General features: G+C 40.2%; 1 protein-coding gene across 6 annotated transcripts in view; it reads left to right on the top strand.

The window, feature by feature from the left end:
• The window catches only part of LOC105495168 (PATJ crumbs cell polarity complex component), a 428,227-nt gene that overhangs the window by 133,994 nt on the left and 273,305 nt on the right, over positions 1 to 20,928 (top strand). For all 6 annotated transcript variants that reach the window (XM_011764431.2, XM_011764430.2, XM_011764432.2 and 3 more), the window contains 2 exons: positions 4,356 to 4,479; positions 13,673 to 13,844. In XM_011764431.2, coding sequence (XP_011762733.2) covers positions 4,356 to 4,479; positions 13,673 to 13,844 — 296 coding nt within the window. The remainder of the gene's footprint in view (positions 1 to 4,355; positions 4,480 to 13,672; positions 13,845 to 20,928) is intronic.

The following is a 20,928-nucleotide window of genomic DNA, read 5'->3' as shown; positions in this document are numbered from 1 at the left end:
TTTTTCCATTCATCTGTTGATGGATATTTAGGTTGTTTCTACCTTTGGCCATTGCGAATAATGCTGTTATGAACATTGGGATATAAATATCTGTTGAAATCCCTGCTTTCAGTTCTTTTTAGTATATACTCAGCAGTGGAATTGCTGGATCATATGCTAATGCTATATTTAATTTTTGGGGAGCTATACTGTTTTCTACACCAAGCAGCTGCTCCAGTTTATATTTCCATTAGCAAAGCACGAGGTTTCAAATTTCTCCACAGTCTCTCCAACACTTGTTTGCTGGCTTTGTGTTTGTTTCTTAGGAGTATAAAGTGCTATTTTATATTTTGTTTTGCATTACCCTAACAATTAGTGATATTGAGCATCCTTTCATGTGCTTATTTGGCCATCTTTATGTATTCCTTTGGAGAAATGTCTGTTCAAGTCCTTTGTCCATTTTTTAAAGATTTGTTGTTTTTTTGTTTTTGTTTTTTGCCTGAGGGTTATTTACCTAAGAATAATTCTATGTTCTTATTTTCTTCTCTTTTTAGAAAAAAAAAATCTTCTCTATTAAAAACAAAACAAAAACAAACAAAAAACAGAAAAAAGAAATTCATGTTTATTTAATTTATTTTTTATTTTTTTTGAGACGGAGTTTCGCTCTTGTTGCCCAGGCTGGAGTGCAGTGGTGCAATCTTGGCTCACCACAACCTCTGCCTCCCAGGTTCAAGCGATTCTTCTGCCTCAGCCTCGCAAGTAGGTGGGATTACAGGCATGCACCACCATGCCTGGATAATTATATATATATATATAATCATATATATATAATATGTATATAATCATATATATATATTTTTATATATATATAAATATATATATATTTTTTGAGATGGAATCGCACTCTGTCACCCAGGCTGAAGTGCAGTGGTGTGATCTCGGCTCACTGCAACCTCCATCTCCAGGGTCCAAGCAATTCTTCTACCTCAGCCTTCCAAGTAGCTGGGATTATAGATACCCATCACCACGCCCAGCTAGTTTTTGCATTTTTTGGTAGAGATGAGGTTTCACCACATTGGCCAGGCTGGTCTCGGACTCCCAACCTCAGGTGATCCACCCGCCTCGGCCTCCCAAAGTGTGGGGATTACAGGCTTGAGCCACTGCTCCCAGCCAGAAATTCAGGTTTATAAAGATCTCACCTATCATACCCAATGTATTAAAATCCCAGATTTGGATATCAGTTTTCTTCTTCATTTACTACTAACAGAATTACCATTAACTGTTTAAAAAGTCCAAGTGGCCCCAAATTATAACCTTCTTCTTTTTAACTGTGCAGTTCCTTCCAACTCCTCACTCTTTTCTGTAAGAAGTTCTTGCTTATTTTATTCTAGGCATCTATGTAGTCAGATCCCCTTTCTTACCCCTATTTAATATTTGAGTTGAGTCCTGTGTTCCTTAGGCTCCATTAGGTATCTGATATAGTTACATACTTACCTGAGGTGAGCAAAAATCACCTGGTGGCCATCAAGCAGACCATCTGGAGGCAAACTCCTTAGCTGAGGAATTTAGATGTATAATGAAGAGAGCAAAGATCACCTGGTGGTCATCAAGCAGGCCATCCAGAGGCAAAACTCCTTATCTGAGGAATTTAGAAGCAATTAGACTTCCCTGTTATCTAAAGCCAGCATCTGGTTACCAGGTTGCTTTCCCAGAAATGTATAAGTAGCTAGAATTTCTATATATCTCCTGAATGCATGCATATCGAAACTCATTGTGCAGCCTTTGCGGACATCAAGGCACCAACATGTCTACAAATGTAATCATCTATCATGACCTGCAAAACTAATAGGGTCCAAATTACCCTTAAGTTCCTGCTTTAAGGTCTACAAATACCCCTAAGGAAAATCCACGGAGGCCCACTCAGTCCTCTCTTGCTGAAGCGCCCTACTACAACGTTCTTTCTGTCTAAGAAAACTTGACTTTTTAAGCCTGTGCTGTTGTCAGTAAATTCTCTTTACTACCTGCGTGCCAATCACTTTCTGTTGCTGGGGCTCTGCCACCTTGCCCAGCATTACCAAATTCATATTCTACTTTGGAAAGCTGGAAGTACTTTGTATACCGGCTTATGAATGATCCTTCTCTTATCATTGAAGTCTGACCACTTTACAGAAAAAGTAGACCATCTTGTTTTCGAAATTCTAGCAATAAAGAATAGTGTAGTGTTAGTCACCTTAAATGAATTATGGTACATCCCTAAGGTGGCTATAAAATAGTCATTTAAATTTGTACTGATAAAATTTCTTATTTTTATTATTTATTTATTTATAGAGACAGGGTCTCACTCTTTTGCCCAGGCTGGAGTGTCATGATCACAGCTCACTCCAGCCTCAGCCTTCCAGGCTCAGGCTGTCCTCCCATCTCAGCCTCCTGAGTAGCTGGGACTGCAGGCACACACTGCCATGCCTGGCTAATTTTTGTAATGTTTTTGTAGAGATGGGATTTCACCATGTTGACCAGCTTGTCTCAATCTCCTGGCTTCAAGTGATCTACCCATTTCGGCCTCCCAAAGTGCTGGGATTACAGGCATGAGCCACTGCACCTGGCCGTAAAATTTTTTAAAATATAAAAAGATACTTAAAGTGAAAATATGATGTTTTCTATCTTAGTCTGTTTGGCCTGCTATAACAAGATACCATTAACTGGGTAGCTTATAAACAAACAAACTTATTTCTCACAGTTATGAAGGCTGGGAAGTCCAAGATGAAGATGTCCACACATTTGGTGATGTTAGAGGCAGGAGGCGGACAAAGGCCTAGGCAGATAGGGAAGGGTCCCTGGAGAACCTCTGACCCCGCCCACAAGTGTTTACACCAGATGTTTTGTACAGATAAGGGAACTTGCACAGGGAGTTTGCCTAGGCATGCCCACAGCAGGCTGGAGACCCATGCACTCCACCCATGAATGGGGTGGAGCCACCAGGAATTTGTGTCTTATGCAGGGGAGGAGCCTGGCCTCTTCAGCTGGTGTGTGGTAGCCCAGGTATTCAATCTGGGATGTGAAAACCTGCTTGCAGGACCCCCTCTCTTTGCTGAGAGCTTTCTTTTTGCTTAAAAATTCCACCCTTCTCACTCTTCAGTGTGTCCGTGTGCCTAATTCTTCCTGATCGTGAGACAAGAACCCAGATTAGCTGAGTTAAGGAGCAAAAAATTCTGCATCAGTGAGGGCCCCCTTTCTGGTTCATAAATGTCATCCTTTAGCTGTGTCCTCACAGGGTGGAAGAGTGGAATAAGCTCCTTTGGGCCCATTTTTTATTTATTTATTTATTTATTTATTTATTTATTTATTTATTTTTGAGACAGTGTCTCTCTCTCTCTCTCTCTGTCACTCAGGTGGAGTGCAATGGCCTGTTCTGAGCTCACCGCAACTTCTGCCTCCCAGATTCAAGCAATTCTCCTCAGCCTCCTAGGTAGCTGGGATTACAGCCGTGCACCACCATGCCTGGCTAATTTTTGTATTTTTAGTAGAGACAGGGTTTCCCCATATTGGCTGGGCTGGTCTTGAATGCCTGGTTCAAGTGATCCACCTGCCTTGGTCTCCCAAAGTGTTGGGATTACAGGTGTGAGCCACCGCGCCTGGCCCCTTGGGCCTATTTTATAAAGGCACTACCAATCCCATTCATCAGGGCTCTGCCCTCATAACCCTATCACCCCGCAAAAGTCCCCACCTCTAAATATCTTCACCTTGGGGGTTAGGATTTTAACATATGAATTTGCCGGGTCAGGGGGAACATAAATATTTTGGCATTCTGGAAGATTGTGACTTTGGAAAACCATAAAAGACATGTATATAAAAGCAAGATGGGAGGAAAATGCAGTTAAGTTATCAACAACACTTACCTGTAGGTTTTAGGTTTGGGTAGCTAGGTATTCACCAGGCAGATAAGAGTGCTAACAAATGCTTAGAGATATGAAAATTTATCACATATTTTGGAGTCAGCAAGGAAGCTATTTATCTGTAGATATCAGTGCAACACAATCCAGGAGGCTGTGTGTATCTGCAATTGACCTTGCTTGACCTGATAGATCTTTTATTCCTCTACCTTGGTATATGTTTATTTAAATCCACTTATTAAGGCTTATAAAGCAGTTTTTTTGGTTAAAAATCTAGGACTGAATAAACAGATTTTGCTAGCCTATACTCTTGGAGATATTGTTACCAGAATTTGTTACTGCTTACCACAGTATAAACCATTACTTGAGAATGCCTGTTTGCAAGGCCAGTTTTCCACTATCATTATTACTTGGCTTGAACAACTGTACAGTAATACATTTTTTTTCATAAAGTACTAATGCATTTCTATTTTTCTTCCTCTCAAGATGAAAGAAAATTTTGTCATGGAGTCCCTACCATCTGTACCATCAACTGAAGGAAACAGTCAACAATGCAGATTTGATGACCTGGAAAATCTTAATTCATTAGCAAAAAGTAGTCTGGATTTAGGTTTGTGGCTTTTGTTTCTCATAAACACAAATTACATTATTCTGCAAGCTTTCATTTTTATGTTTGTTTATACATGAATTTTACATGTATTTTTATTCATTATGATGTTTTGAGTTTACATCTGCTTATTAATTAATCTGCTTCAGAATACCTGAAAGAATAAACAAGCCTCAGATTTCAACTTAGAATTTTCAGATTCTCTTTTCTGAGAGGGCTACATTTTCTCTGCCTCATGTTGCATTTTACTAGCAGTATGGATTGAAACTCAGACTAGAACCTTACGCCAAATCTGAAATAAGTTTCTACTAATATGTATTAAAATCTCTGATGCTCTTAAGTAATATTGCTAGCTCATTTAATGGGACTGTTAAATATTAATAAAGAGAGGCATATTTTAAACATTTATGAAACATTTTTATAGCCATATATTACAGTCAATTTTAGTACATTAATAACTTAGTTTCCATTAAAGAATTCTAAAAGTATAGTGCCTCGCCCTGCTGCCCCTCAATATCGATTCTTATATATGTTTGAAAACTTGACTTTAAAAAAGAATTTTTCTTCATCTAACACTAAAATATCAAATGTCATTATAAAATTGACATCCCTAGGGAGATTGTTAAATGCTTTCATAGCACTGGGATTTATAGAGCCGTTGTTGAGGATTTATGCTGTCCTTCACTTGTTATGACTACTTATAAGTCTTTCTCTGTGTTGTATAGTAATACGTTGTAAGGGTAGAGAGGGCTATAGAAAGTGATGTAACAGTTTTATACGAGATTAGGATTCTATTAAGTAAATTCTAAAAAATTGAATACTTAAGGGTAAAAATTGCAGGCATCTCTGAGATGATAACATACAGTTTCCTGGGGGTCAAAACAGAGCACGGAAAAAAAAAGAAGACAGAGTATGAATACTTAATTTTAAATATCTAAGATTAGATGAATCTATCCAAGTTTTCGAGATCATGACTAGGAGAAAAATGGGACTTACCAGAATAAAACTCTCCAGGTATATTGCTTTCTAAAATTCACCACATTTCTTGCAGTTCTCTATTAAATAGTTGGAGAAGATTTATAGCACATATGTTTCAGTAAATGAATAAATAGAACATATCTGTTTCATTACTATTAATACTAAAGCAAACTTAGCACCATTTTGGACCAGATGAGTCTTTCAGTGAGGGTGGGGTACCCTGTGCATTGTAGGATGCTTAGCAGCGTCCCTGTCCTCTAACCCTAGATGCCAGTGGCACACCCTCTCCCAGTCATGATGAAAATGAAAATGTCTCCAGATGTTGCCAAATGTATACTGTATAAACCACTGGTTTATACTGTCAAGATCAAAAGAAATAGACTAGCTATGTGGGCTGGTGTTGGGTGGAGGAGCAGTAGAATAAGAGGCAATCTTAGATTTATCTACAGAACAATGAATTTAGAAATAATTGTTGAGAACCTCTGCGTAAAGGGATATTCTTGACCTTTTGTTAATCCAAAATTATATATCTTTAAAAAGCATATACGCTTCATAGGTTATGAAACTAAATATTTAAATTTGGATAATTAATAATGTCATTATTGACATTATTGCATTGAGTAATATACTTAGTGTTACAAGATTTTGGAAGATTTCAGACAGAAGGTAGTTCTGTTTCCCAGTCTTTGACTGCTCAAAGACTGGGTTATGCCATTTGCAAGTCCAAGGTGATTCTGTGTTATTGTCAAGACTCAGTGCACATGCTTACTTGCAGGCCTGTCTCTTACTACACACTAAGCTTCAGGGGAATAAGGACTGTATCTGATTATGTTCACATAGTAGGTGCTCGAGAAATATTTGTTGAATGAGAAAATGATGTACTGCTCACGTGGTTATTCAACAGCATATCAGCTCACTCCTTTTTTTTTTTTTTTTTCCAGTTGCTAAGTTGTATAGTAACCCGATCTCTACTTTGGATTCTCCTTCCCTTTATTTTGTTATTCCATTCTTGCGTCTCACGAAATGTAGACCTTTAGAAAATTTCCGCCATTCCTCTCCTATAGGCATTAACTTCTGATGTGGTTTGGCTCTGTGTCCCCACCCAAATCTCATGTTGAATTGTGATTCGCAACATTGGGGAAGGGACTTGGTGGGAGGTGATAGTATCATGAGGGCAGATTTCCCCCATCTGTTCTCATGATAGTGAGTTAATTTTCAAGAGATCTGATGGTTTAACAGTGTGTGGCACGTCCTCCTTTGCGCACGCTCTCTCTCTCCTACTGCCATGTGAAGACATGCTTCCCCTTCACCCCTCTGCTATGATTGTAAGTTTCCTGAGGCCTTCCTAGCCATGCCTTCTGTACAGCCTCTGGAACTGTGAGTCAATTAAACATGTTTTCTTTGTAAATTACCCAGCCTCTGTACCCCTGTTATGACCATTACCTGACAACTACAGATGCCCTACAGGCATCTTTTTCAGTCTTTTTCATGGGCTCGTGGGTTTCTCTGTGCACTTGGTGGACAGCTCTGTAAAGTGTAACTGTGTGAAGTGCTGTGACAAGTGAGAAATGTGTGCCTGTGTACCAACAGGGTACATGGAGGAGGCAGTGGGGCAGAGGGCACAGGTAGCCTTTGTGTGGAGCAATTCATGAAGTTTTAAACTGCACCAATCTACGCAACTTAGTGGTGTAGTTTAATAGACTGCTTTTTCCAGTGTAGCTGGATGGGACATAGCTCTGTAAATAGAACCAGTTTTCTGTTCTGAAAACTCTGGTTTTAGGCCATTCCTGCCTGAGCGCCAGTCCTGTCCTGGTCCTTCCTCCTCAATGGGGGAGAGGCAGACATCAGCAAAGCTGGAACAGTGGGGCAGTGCTTTGATTGTTGTGTGGGAATGGACGCCCTAGTGGATGGGAGCAAAGGGGAGTATGGAGATTGGGGAAAGATAACTGAGACTTCCTTTAATCCCACCAAGCATGACAGTATTTTCACCCCATATCTACAACATTGCCAACTGATTAGACCCTGATTCCAAAGTTTCTAGATGAAATGAAAAGCAGAAGTGGTAGTGAGTTTACTAGAAAATTTGTTCAAGATGAATGCATGGAAAGAGTTTCAGTGATGATTATAGGAAAAGTTTTAGGCTAGGTATTGTGGCTCATACCTATAATTCTAGCACTTTGTGAGGCCAAGGCAGGAGGATCACTTGAGCCCAGGAGTTCTAGACCAGCCTGGGCAACACAGGGAGACCCCATCTCTATTGAAAAAAAAAAAAAAGTTTTAAAAGAGTATCTGTATTGCTTAGTCAGAGGTCATTTGTGATTTTCTACTAAGGCAGGTACCCCAAATATACTATGAACTTATGGAATTATTTTTGTTTGTTTGTTTGAGATGGAGTCTGTCTCTGTCACCCGTGCTGGAGTGCAGTGGTGCAATCTCGGTGCACTGCAACCTCCACCTCCCAGGTTCAAGTGATTCTCCTGCCTCAGCCTCCTGAGTAGCTGGGATTTCAGGCATGTGCTACCACACCCAGCTAATTTTTTTGTATTTTTAGTAGAGATGGGGTTTCACCATGTTGGCCAGGCTGGTCTTGAACACCTGACCTCGTGATCCGCCCACGTCGGCCTCCCAAAGTGTTGGGATTACAGGCGTGAGCCACCACACCTGGCTGAACTTACGGGCTTAAGGAAGACATTTGATGCACAATTCATCATATTCTTGTAAACATGATAAAAACAATGGGCTGATAAATTATAATGAATTACTGGGGTATATCCTATGAGTGATTAATGGGTTTATGCCTGCATAGGTACAGGTCTCTAATATAGGCCATAGGACTCTATGCACAGGTTGCCTTGGTTATTCTTTTTCTCAGGAAATGGGGTAATGGCACAGATGGCATGTTGGATAAATTCACACATTCCAGGAAATTGGGAAGGATTGTCAGTATGTTGGATGACAGAGCTAAGATCCAAAGTGACCTTGACGATCTAGAATGAAGGCCTCCATCAAATAAGATAAACTATTTAAAAAGAAGAAGAAAAGTTTGAAGCTGTGCTGTTTGGACCCAAAACCTAACTGCCCACTTCTAAGATGGGAGAGACGTTGTTTGTAATTTGGTTTTTCTATCTTTGCAGAGTTCTCCAGTACAGTGAGAAGAACAAATAAGGCTCACAGGACTTAGGGTTTCAGAATTTTCTTTTTTTTTTTTTTTTTGGAGCCCAACTACTTCTGGGTCCCATTCTTTTGCTTGGTATATTGCTAAGCAACAGTGCTTTTTGTAGTGGCAAATCAAAACATTGGTAAAATTCCATCTCTTTCATCAAGCCTCCTCCTCATGCTATTCCTCCTACCTAGAATGGTATTGCAGATTTTTATGGGACTGATTCCCTATCACCATCCAGGTTTTTGACTACTCCATCTATTTTTTCTTTTCTTTTTCTTTTTATACAGAGTCTCACTCTGTCATCCAGGCTGGAGTGCAGTGGCATGATCTTGGCACACTGCAACCTCCACCTCCTGGGTTCAAGTTATTCTTCTGCCTCAGCCTCCCAAGTAGCTGGGATTACAGGCACACGCCACTACACCTGGCTAATTTGTATTTTTAGTAGAGATGGGGTTTCATCATGCTGGCCAGGCTGGTCTCAAACTCCTGACCTCAAGTGATCCACCTGACTCAGCCTCCCAAAGTGCTGGGATTACAGGTGTGATCCCAGCACACCTGACGAGCTACTCACCTGTTTCTTTCTGTTCCTACCTGTTGCTTTATTTTCCTTCTTAGAACTTACCATGAGCTAAAATTGTGCTGTGTTCTTTCTGTATCTCTCTCCACTAGAATGTTAGCTCCCAGGAATAGGAACTTTGTCAGTTTTGTACATTTAGCTATCTCTAATGCCTAGAATAGTTCCTGGCAAGTAGCGGGTGCTTTATAAACATTTGTTAAGTGAATTTGTGAATGCGTGATTGAAGAACAGCCACAGAATGTTGGATACACTTAAAGGTATTTTTGTAGCTTCAGCTTCTTACCCCATTAGCCAAAGAAGTAAAATACTTAAGGTTTTGTGTCTTCTCACATTTATTTGATGGGAAACAAAACAAAATATAGAAGGTGCATTAGAACTTTTTTTCTTTGTTACATTTTCTAGGTTAAGCTCTACCAGATATTTTTAAATCCATAGAAGGTATGCAAACCAAAAAATAGATGTCCACAATCTTGATAAGAGCATACACTTGATTTCTTACCATTTGAATAAAAGCTATGTTATTATTACTCAACCCAGTACAATAGTATTTTATCATCTTACACGGGTTTGAGCTTTCAGTCATACTTTAATCACATAATGTGTGATATTTTAAAATATTTTTTCTTCCAAGAACACAGTGTTCAAAGAAATACATTGCAGGAAAAACTGTTTTGGCCAGCACGGTGGCTCATGCTTGTAATCCCAACACTTTGGGAGGCCAAGGCAGGTGGATCACTTGAAGTCAGGAGTTCAAGACCAGTCTGGCCAACATGACGAAACCCTGTCTCTACTAAAACTACAAAAATTAGCCGGGCATGGTGGCACACACCTGTAATCTCAGCTACTCAGGTGGCTGAGGCAGGAGAATCACTTGAACCTGGGAGGCGGAGGTTGCAATGAGCCAAGATTGCACCACTGCACTCCAGCCTGGGTGACCAAGCGAGACCTTGTCTTGAAAATAAAATAAAATAAAATAAAGTAAAGTAAAGTAAAATAAAATAAAATCTATCTACAACGTACTGTGCCATGCATTGGAAAACCTAAGGCACTATTTGTTGTTCTCTATTTTCTAGAATTACAGACAGAGAAAAGCATCATGTTTGGAAGAGTTTAGCATACACAGCTCAGTGCAGAGTGAAGAATACATAAGGCAGGCAGCGGAGACATTCAGAAGAGTCCAGCTGTGGGGACCTTGTGTGCCGGGGAGGACCTTGAATTTGACCTGTCTGCTCAGAAGCCTTATGCTGGGGCCTATGGGGGCAGCTTCACAGGATCCATGAACCATAGTTAAAACATTTTTTTTTTTTTTTTGAAATAGAGTCTCGCTTTGTCGCTCAGGCTGGAAGTACAGTGGCGTGATCTTGGCTCAATGCAACCTCCGCCTCCCAGGTTCAAGAGATTCTCATGCCTCAGCCACCTGAGTAGCTGAGATTACAGGTGTGTGCCACCACACCCAGCTGATTTTTGTATTTTTAGTAGAGACAGGGTTTTGTCATGTTGGCCAGACTGGTCTTGAACTCCTGACCTCAAGCGATCCACCTGCCTTGGCCTCCCAGTGTTGGGATTACAGGTGTGAGCCACCGTGCTGGCCAAAACAGTTTTTCATGCAATGTATTTCTTTGAACACTATGTTCTTGGAAGAAAAAACATTTTAAAATATCACACATTATAGTGATTAAAATATGACTTAAAGCTCAAACAAGGTCTCACTTGGTCGCCCAGGCTGGAGTGCAGTGGTGCAATCTTGGCTCACTGCAACCTCCGCCTCTTGGGTTCAAGCGATTCTCCTGCCTCAGCCTCCCGAGTAGCTGGGATTACAGGTGTGTGCCACCATGCCTGGCTAATTTTTGTATTTTTAGTAGAGACGAGGTTTCGCCATGTTGTCCAGGCTGGTCTTGAACTCCTGACCTCAGGTGATCCACCCACCTCGGCCTCCCAAAGTGCTGGGATTACAGGTGTGAGCTACCGCACCCAGCCCGATCTTTAGGCCCTCCATTTACCTTGTCTGATTAAGCACAATTATTTTAGTCTCCCCATTTATATCATTTGAATAAATGGCATTCCCAAATCACTGAGGGTGTTTAATCAGAAGTCTCAAAGCTCCTTTACGAGATGATCAAAGATATACTTGTTCTGTAGAATGGACCGTGGGATGTACAATAGATGGGACTTCCATTCTAATCATAACATGAGCTGTAGATTTCTTTGTTCTTCTTTCTTTTGGAAAACAGTATACTCATTATTTTTTAAACTTAAAAACTCATTGTTGGCTTATTAAGCAAGTACTGTATTTACGTGTTGAGAAATATTTGCTAGGTGCTTTCTGTATAGGAGTGCTGCTCTGGGTCATGAGAGTGGAGCCGTGAGCAAAATAAAGTCGGCCCTCGTGGAGCCCACGTTCTGGTGGGGGTAGTCAATAACAAATTAATGTATAATATTATAGGGTTCATGAGGGAAAATAAAGCAGTAAAAAGAAATAGGGAATGTTTGAGGAGGAGGCCTATTTTATATGGAGTGGTCCGGCTGTTTTAGTAACAGTTGACTGACACGTGAGTAAAGTAAGCCAGCCCTGTGTGAAAACATTTGGGATATGGCTGAGAGAACAAAAATGCAAAGTTTTGAGGAGGTTATATGCTTGGTGACAAAAAACAATTAAGTGTGTTCCTGGAGGATAAATAAGATAATGCAGATAAACAAAAAGTAGAAATAAAAAATTGTCTGCAGAGGTAATCGCAATTTGGTTTATAATCTTCCAAATTTTTCCAGTTTATATGAAACACTATCTGTCTACCCTCATAACTGTGTCATCTCAGCTTTCTCCCTCAACCCCAGATCTTCTGGGTTTCTTTTTCCTTTTGTTTTTGTTTTTGAAACAAGGTCTCACTCTGTTGCCCAGGCTAGAGTACAGTGGCGACATCGTTCCTTGCTGTGATCATCCTCTCGGACTCTAGTGATCCTCCTGCCTCAGCCTCCCGAGTAGCTGAGATTACAGGCATGCTCCACCAAGCCTGGCTCCTGGAGTTTCGCATGTTGCCCAAGCTGGTCTTGAATTCTTGGGCTCAAGGAGTCCACCTGCCTCAATCTCCCAGAATGCTGAGTTTATAGGCATGAGCACCTGCACCTGGCCAATATTCTGTTTTTAAATAATAAACCATTGTAACACAGCTTAACTTCCTCTCCATAGATAACCATGGTGTTGAATCCTATATATTATACCTTATGCACTATCTTTTTATAGTGTGTGTGAGGATGTGTATAGACAATATATGTGGACATACCCACACACACATCTATATATGATAGTTATACTGTGCCTAGTATATATACATGTATCAACATTTGATCTATTGTGGTGAGACTAAAGGAGCTTTCTTTATTTGGGCAAATGTAAGGAGAAAATACTAGCTTTTAATTTCTTAAATTAACATGATAATTATATAATTTGCTACCAACAACTAGGGAAGAACATAAGAAATAAAGTCCAAAAATCCCCACCATACTTCTCAAGCTTATTATGTGAACCTTTCTAAGTAGAAATCAAAATTAATTGTTAGGAAGTTTGTTGTAAACATTTAAATAAATTATGGCAATCTGTACCCTTTACCTACTGGTAAAAAATTGGCAAATTTTCTTAACCTCAGTTTTCCTGTCTATAAAATATGGTTGATAGTGTCTTTTTTTTCTAACTCATAGTTGGTTGTGAGAATTAAATGAACAAGTATAGGCCAGGCGTGGTGGCTCACGCCTGTAATCTCAGCACTTTGGGAGGCTGAGGTGGGTGGATCACCTGAGGTCAGGAGTTCAAGACCAGCCTGGCCAACGTGACGAAACCCTGTCTCTACTAAAAATACAAACATTATTGTATTTTTGCATGCAACACCACACCTATAGTCCCAGCTATGCAGGAAGCTGGGGCAGGGAGAATGGCATGAATCCAGATGCGGAGGTTGCAGTGAGCCAAGATTGCACCACTGCACTCCAGCCTGGGCAATAGAGTGAGACTCCGTCTCTAAAGAGAAAACTAGTGTAGAAGAATTCTGAAATGTATAAACAAAGCCCTTTTAAAAATAGAAGTGATTTTATTTGGTTTGTTATCCTGTGGAATTTTTTTTTTTTTTTTTTAAATCAGTGAAATGTCACAGTTCTTATTGGGAAAGCTTAGGTTGATAAGAGAAAATCTGTAGTAAGATTAGATTTTTTAGTAATATTAATATTGCATAAATGTCATTTTTTCAGTGAGGCCACTGAAAATTGTAACTTCTTCTGTTGAACAATTCCTATATTCCTTCCTTCTTTATTTTTCACCAATGTGCTTATCATCATTGGATATATTAAAGCCTTTATTTATTTACTTTAATATTTTCAGTCTCCTACCTGGAAGAGTCCCCTCCCATAGTAGGTGCCCATACCTAGTTGTTGAATGACTGAAGGAGAATGAATGCCTTTTGTGTTCACTGTTATCTGGATTTGCTCTTCAGGCATGATCCCGGATGATGCCCAAGGTCCTAGCTTGCTCATTGACCTTCCTGTTGTGGCTCAAAGTAGGGAGCAAGAAGATTTGCCTTTATATCAACACCAAGTGACGCAAGTTATTTCCAAGGCCTCAGCATACACAGGAATGTTGTCTTCTAGATATGCCACTGATACATGGTATGATATCATTTCTCTTTGTTTTCACATTATAAAATAGTGGTTTTTCTTGTTTTTGTTTTTTTTCTTAAAAAAATGCATGATTTTGGTAGAACATTTGGAAAATACAGAAAAATATTATGAATAAAATCCACTATGTTTGACAATTACCGTGAGAATTTCATATACTTAAAATTTTGCCGTATGTACAATTTTGTATCTTGCAGGTGTGCACAAAATGGATTACACAGAGTATTTGCTTAGAGAATGGGAGGTTAATTCAGAGTTTATTTTAACAACTCAAGCAAATGCACTTGAGGACAAATTAAAAGAAGACCAATTTAAGAGTGAGGAAATCTACGGGAATCCCTTGACTCATTACATGTTGAGTGTAAGAGGGGGTAGTTGAGGATGACTTGTGTTTTTGGACTAGAAAACTAGATATGAGAAATTAGTGCTTCAATATAATATTATAGGAACATGAATGGGTTGGAAGGGAAAATGATGAGTTCAGCTTGGAACATGTTGAGGGTTAAAGTAGCCATAGAACAACAAAGCTAAATGGAATCAATTAGATATGTGGGTCTGGGAATTAATGTTGAGGTCTGTCTGGACATGGGTAATTGAGAGCAAGATTAAGCGCAGGTGAAACTCTTGGATTTGAATGGTCATCAACACGAAGCTTAAACAATAAGGCAAGCATGGGGTCAAGATTGGAGTCCGGGAAGATAGCAATACTTAAGGCATGAACAGAGGAAGAAAGGGGTGAGCTGGAATGAACAAAAGGTAGGAGAAAATTAGTCAACTAGACAGTGACTTAGAAAGCAGAGAAAGAGAATATTGTAACAAAAGGGTCTCCACAAACTATGTTCACATGTTAGTAAGGTCAATGTAGATAAGACAGAGAAGTTTTCCTGGGGCTTGGCCATATGGATGCCGTTGGTAAGCATTGAGCATTGTTAGTAAAGTGAATTCAGAGAGTAGTGTGTTGAGAATTGAACACAAGGTTAAAAATTGGACACAGAAAGAGCTGACTAGTGTTTTGAAAATCCTGGTCATGGGTTGGGCTTGGTGGCTCATGCCTGTAATCCCAGCACTTTGGGAGGCCAAGGTGGGTGGATCACCTGAGGTCAGGAGTTCGAGACTAGCCTGGCCAACATGGAAACCTTGTCTCTACTAAAAATACAAAAATTAGCTGGGCATGGTAGTGTGTGCGTGTAACCCCAGCTACTCTGGTGGCTGAGGCAGGAGAATCACTTGAACCTGGGAGGTGGAGGTTGCAGTGAGCTGAGATTATGCCATTGCTCTCCAGTCTGGGCGACAGAGCAAGATCCCATCTCAAAAAAAAAAAAAAAAAATTAGCCTATTGTGATAGCATGCACCTGTAGTCCCAGCTACTAGGGAGGCTGAGGTGGGAGAATCATTTAAGGCTGGAAGGTTGAGGCGGGCGGCAGTGAGCTATAATTGTGCCACTGCACTCCAGCCTGGATGACATAGCGAGACCCTGTCTCAAAAAAAAAAAAAAAAAAAAGAATGCATGTTACTTAGATAACTAGACAGTATTAATGGATCAAGGCAAAGGGGAAAAAATATATATAATATATATAAGACATACGACATTTATATTATATATTACTACATTCATATTACATGAAACTGAAGAGAATTTTCTTTGCTTGTGGAATATGCAGATGCCATAAAGGGGGTGATTAAATACAGTCTGTGGAGACGGTGGAGGGAGAAGAGGACATTGCACACTTGGAATCACCTTGGATAGTTTGATAGGAGGAAGCTCACCTGGTCCACTGAGATAGGTGCCAGGAAGGAAAAGAAGGTCTGGTTGTAGATACTTTTTATAGCTTGGGAGCAGGAATCCAAAGAGATTCTCATCCAATGATGATGTTTGTTTGTTTCTCTCACTTAGGGAGAAGATTATTTACTACTAAGAGTGATGAAGTGCTAATAAAGTGGGCATTAAAAGGAGAGGTGTTGGAGCAGAGAATAGCTTTTGAAAGAGTGATAGGGGAGTAACTACCTAGGGGTAGGGAGGTTTGAAAAATGTTTACCCTCTTTTTCCAATGCCCCCGGGAGTGAGAGAATGAGCTTCACCCACTTGAGTGTGGTATACTTGGCGGAGAACCAGAGCTGTTGAAGAGGAGGTTCAGAGAACGTTCAGTGAAGAGGTCAGGGCATGGATAGTTTGTTTACAATTCTAGCAGATTCCATGCAGCGTGATGGATGACGTACATGGCAGGTCTTGGGGTGCGGCGTGACAAAGGAAGCCCATTTGAAGGGAAACCTAGAAGGGTGTGGCATTGTGAGTAGGGAGATAAGAAGTGCACAAAGGAGTTGCAGCTTTCGGCAAAGCGTAACAGGGATGAGAGATAGGGTGAGCTTAACTGGCTTTAAATGTTTTTATTAAAACCTTAATCCAACTGTGATTTTTGTGTTGACATGGGAGATATCTTACATTTAGATGATGTGCATCTCTCTGTTCAGCAACCTGAAATTTTACCCAAAGTTTTAGGTAGAAACTTCATAAAAGTTGTTCTCTGTGCTTCTGCATAGCCCATATCTGAGTGGAAGGAAGTGATACAGAAAGACCCAACAGCTTTTGTACTCTGCAAATGCCAGGTCGGTGTGCAGAGGGAGAGTGCTGCCGGGTCTGGCTTCCTAATGTGATATCCGGTGCAGCCTCTGGAGGAACACACAGTGATAAATAAGCAATGGATTTGTTTCCTTAGGACAGATGCCTGGAAGTGGAAAAGTTAGAAACCTATTTTATGGCTTTTTATATAGTCAAAATTTTTTTCTTCTTTTTATTTTTGAGACAGGGTCTTACTCTGTTGCCCAGGCTGGAGTATAGTGGCGCCATCTCAGCTCACTGCAACCTCTGCTTCCCAGGTTCACACCATCCTCCCACCTCAGCCTCCTGAGTAGCTGGGACTACAGGCATGTGCCACCAAGCATGGCTAATGTTTGTACTTTTTTTTTTTTTTTTTTTTTTTTGTAGAGATGGTGTTTCGCCATGTTGGCCAGGCCAGTCTGAAACTCCTGGGCTTAAGCAATCTGCCTGCCTTGACCTCCCAAATTGTTCAGATTATTTTTCCATGAGACACCATTGTCTTTTAAATTTCTCTTTTGCTTAGTGTGAATAGTTGAATCTGGCAGAAGAATGCAGAAGTGAGACTGCTTTTCTAAACTGTAGAACTTTAACTGTAGAATGTGAAGAATCAGAAAAGATCTAAACAAACTTCTAAGTCCACCCCTCCTTCCGTGGACAGAAGAGGAAGTGGAGCATCAGTTGTTCTTACTAAATTTGACCCCAGCTTCAGAGAGGGAAGATATGCTTTGTTCTTATCCCATTGCTTTTTCTTTTAAAGTGAGTATTTGACAAGCCGATTTCTTATGCAGGCATGGGCATTGAAGGACTCCAACCTAACCTTGTCTTAGGAGATTAGTCTTGCACTTGAAAGTTGTTTTTTTAAGTTTGTTATTGGAGATTTAGGGTATATTTAAATCCCAGCAGGTTCCAGAAGAGTTCCTGTAAATCCTATTCCTTTTTTTAATCTTTAAGGTATGCCCCATGGAGTTAGGTTCATAGGTGAATATTTATTGCCACTTAGGAGCCTGCCTGAGTAATGCATAGATTATTTTAGATGATAGTCTTTCAGATAATCAGGGTGTCATGAAGTGCTAAATGGTATTTTGCAGTTCCTTCCTTGCATTAATTTTTGTGTACGACCCAGCAGAGTTGTGTGTCTATGTGCCTGCACATGCATCCATGTGCGTGAGTGCCCCAAGGGTAAGTATCAAATGGTTGTGATGTTTTATCTACACTGCACTTTTGCACTAACTTCTCCTTACCTTAGGAGGCAGGACTGGTATTAAGAGTTCAGGTGCCCCTTGAAAGTAGAGATCTCTAGAAAGGGGACTATGGGCAAGTAGGGTATAATTCTGTGGAAGGAATTCAGGTGCTCTGGTTCAGAGCACAGTAGTCCCTTCTTGTCCTCAAGAGATATGTTCCAAGACCCCCACTGGGTGCCTGAAACCACAGACATTACCAAGCCCTATATATGCTGTCTTTTTTGTACATGCATACCTATGATGAAGTTTAATTTATAAATGACATACAGTAAGAGATTAACAACAATAACTAGTAATCAAATAGATCAGTACTGCAGCAGTTGATCTGATAACAGATGGCTACTGAGTGACTTCTGGGCAGGCAGCATATATAGTGTATGGATATGCTGGACAAAGAGATGATTCACATCCCAGGCTGGACAGCAAGATACTTCCTCATGCTACTCTGAATGGCATGCAGTTTAAAACCTATGAATTGTTTATTTCTGAAATTTTCCATTTAAGATTTTTGCCATTACTGTAGTTGATCACAGATAATTGATACCAAGGAAAGCAAAACTACAGAAAGCAAAACCTCAGCTGAGTGGAGGGGACTACTGTATCCTTCTTTGTTCCTAAGGTCACTTGAGATCGTGTTTTCAGACCTCGCGTGGTTTCAGTCTTTTTCTTCCTCATCTCTGTTATTTTGGGCTGTTTAAAGACCTATGGGTGCCCCTAGTGGGGATGTGGGTATTTCTCAGACAACAGGAGGTCTGTGGTATGGATATATTATGAGTGCTGTTCATATCTTTCTTCTGCTGTTTATACCTGTGTGACCCTGAAAGAGTTTCCTTTGTGTCTATCTTTTCTCACCTGTAAAGTAGGTAGTTCTGTAGACTGAGTAAGTATTCATACAGGCCAGTCATGGTGGCTCACGCCTGTAATCCCAGCACTTCATGTGGCCGAGGTGGGAGAATCGCTTGAGGCCAGGAGTTCAAGACGAGCCTGGGCAACATAGTGAGAACCTGCCGCTACAAAAAAATAAAATACAAGCATGGTATGTTGGTGCATGCCTGTAGTTCTAACTGTTCTGGGGGCTTGGATGGGAGGATCTCTTGAGCCCAGCAGTTCGAGGTTACAGCAAACTATGATTACACTGCTGTACTCCAGCCTGGCACACACAGTGAGACCTGGTTGCTTTCTTTTTTTTTTTTTTTCCATCTTCTCTTCTTCTTTGAGACAAGTTCTTGCTTTGTCACCCAGTCTGGAGTGCAGTGGTGTGATCACAGCTCACTGCAGCCTTGACCTCCCAGGTTCAAGCAATCCTCCCACCTCAGCCTCCCGAGTAGCTGGGATCACAGGCACCTGCCACAATGACTGGCTAATTTTTTTATTTTCTGTAGAGACAAGATCTCACTATGTTACCCAGGCTGGTCTAAACTCCTGACCTCAAGCAATCCTCCCACCTTGGCCTCCCAAAGTGCTGGGATTACAGGTGTGAGCCATAGCACCTGGCCTATTATTTTTTTTAAAGTGTATGTAAAACATTTATACAATTTTATTTCTCAGCTACAAGTCAATAAAGCTGGGAAAGGATGCATTTAACAAGCTTAATATAACAACCTTGCCAATAGTAAATGTTTAATAGCAGGTTTGCCGTGATGTTGATGGCAGTGAAAATGATAGGCTCATGGGCCCTGACGTATACCCAGGGTAGTATCCATTGTTGCTGGGTTTATTAAATTTGCCGTGATGTTGGTGGCAGTGACAATGATAGGCTCATGGGCCCTAACGTATACCCAGGGTAGTATCCATTGTTGCTGGGTTTATTAAAACACTCAAGGAGGTTGTTGATTTAAAAAAAAAAAAGTAATAGGATCAAATCACAGTAAAGCAATGTGTCAGAGGCTGATGTCTGGGAAGATGGTGAACTTTAGAAGAAAGACATATTTAAAATGGAAAAAAAAATCATGTTCTAGATGTAATAGGATGCAAATGAGTAGAAATGGCTTCAGGTATTAGATACTTTGTTAGGAATAGTGGGAGGAGAAATAGGAGGCTGGGTGTCATAGTTGGGGAAAAGATTAACTGAGTTAATGTGATATTTTAATTTCCCAACACAGTGCCTGGCATTTAGTGCCTTCTACATAAATGGTGAATATTTAATACGTTTACATTTGAATTAAACTGCCAGAACTTATATGTAAATTCAGGACATCAGGAGGAGATGGAGGAAAAGGGAGAGAATGAATATTTGCATTTCAGAGAGAAGGCTACTCTGGCGTGTGAGTTGGGAGAAAAAAGGGGGTGTTTGTGGGAGTTTATGGCCTCGAGCATGTGACACTTCCCGGTTCTTACAGTGCTGTTGCAGCGGTGGCCAACACTGCAGATGAAGGCGAATGTGAACAATTAGGACAAGAGGTACATAGAAATACTATGCTAATACCTTTGAAAATATAATTAGATCTTTGATTGCTAATCCAGGCTCTACAGAAGGCCAGAAGAGACGTAATGTTCTAGAGGCAACTTACCCTGTATGGCTTGAACTTCTGTTTCTTAAGGAAACTCTTAAACACAATTTTACATATTAATAAAACGCACACATTTTAAGGTACAGTCTACTAAGTTATGTATACATTCATGTTATAGACACTCCAATGAAGATAAGGAACATTTCCATCACCCAGAAAGTCCTCCCACCCCTTTGTGTGTCTTGCACCAGGCAACCACTAATCTTATTTCTAACACTGTAAATTAGTTTTTCCTATTCTAGAACACATGTACGTGTAGTCATAGAGTAAGTACTTTTTTTGTGTCTACCTTCTTTTACTCAGGACAATGTGTGAATGTTAATGTAAGGAAATGCCTAATTCTTTATATACTGGTGTCAGGTAATAATTTGCTCTGCAACTTCAAAATCATTGTGGAACATCTGTACAAATAACCCTACTAGTTTAGAAAACACTAGTGCCCATTCTTTCTAGTTCCAGTTGCTCATATTCCCTGTGGTATATCATAGAATATTGCCATATAGAATGTGTATTTACAGAGGAAAGAGAAATTGTGAGATTACTTAGTCACAATTGGAGCTCTCCCTGCTTCCATCCTTTTTGGGTGCTGAGTTTACTTGACCTTCATATTGCTTAGTATGTAGAAATTTTATGTGAAAATAAGTAGTACTGAAGAGGAAAGGTCACCTTGGCTGTCTGGAGTCATCAGATTTTGTATGATGAACATTTTATTTGCAAAGAGTTGTATA

Source organism: Macaca nemestrina, chromosome 1, assembly GCF_043159975.1.
Source record: "Macaca nemestrina isolate mMacNem1 chromosome 1, mMacNem.hap1, whole genome shotgun sequence".
In the NCBI taxonomy this organism is placed as follows: Eukaryota; Metazoa; Chordata; class Mammalia; order Primates; family Cercopithecidae; genus Macaca; species Macaca nemestrina.
This window is presented reverse-complemented; position numbering and strand designations above follow the sequence as displayed.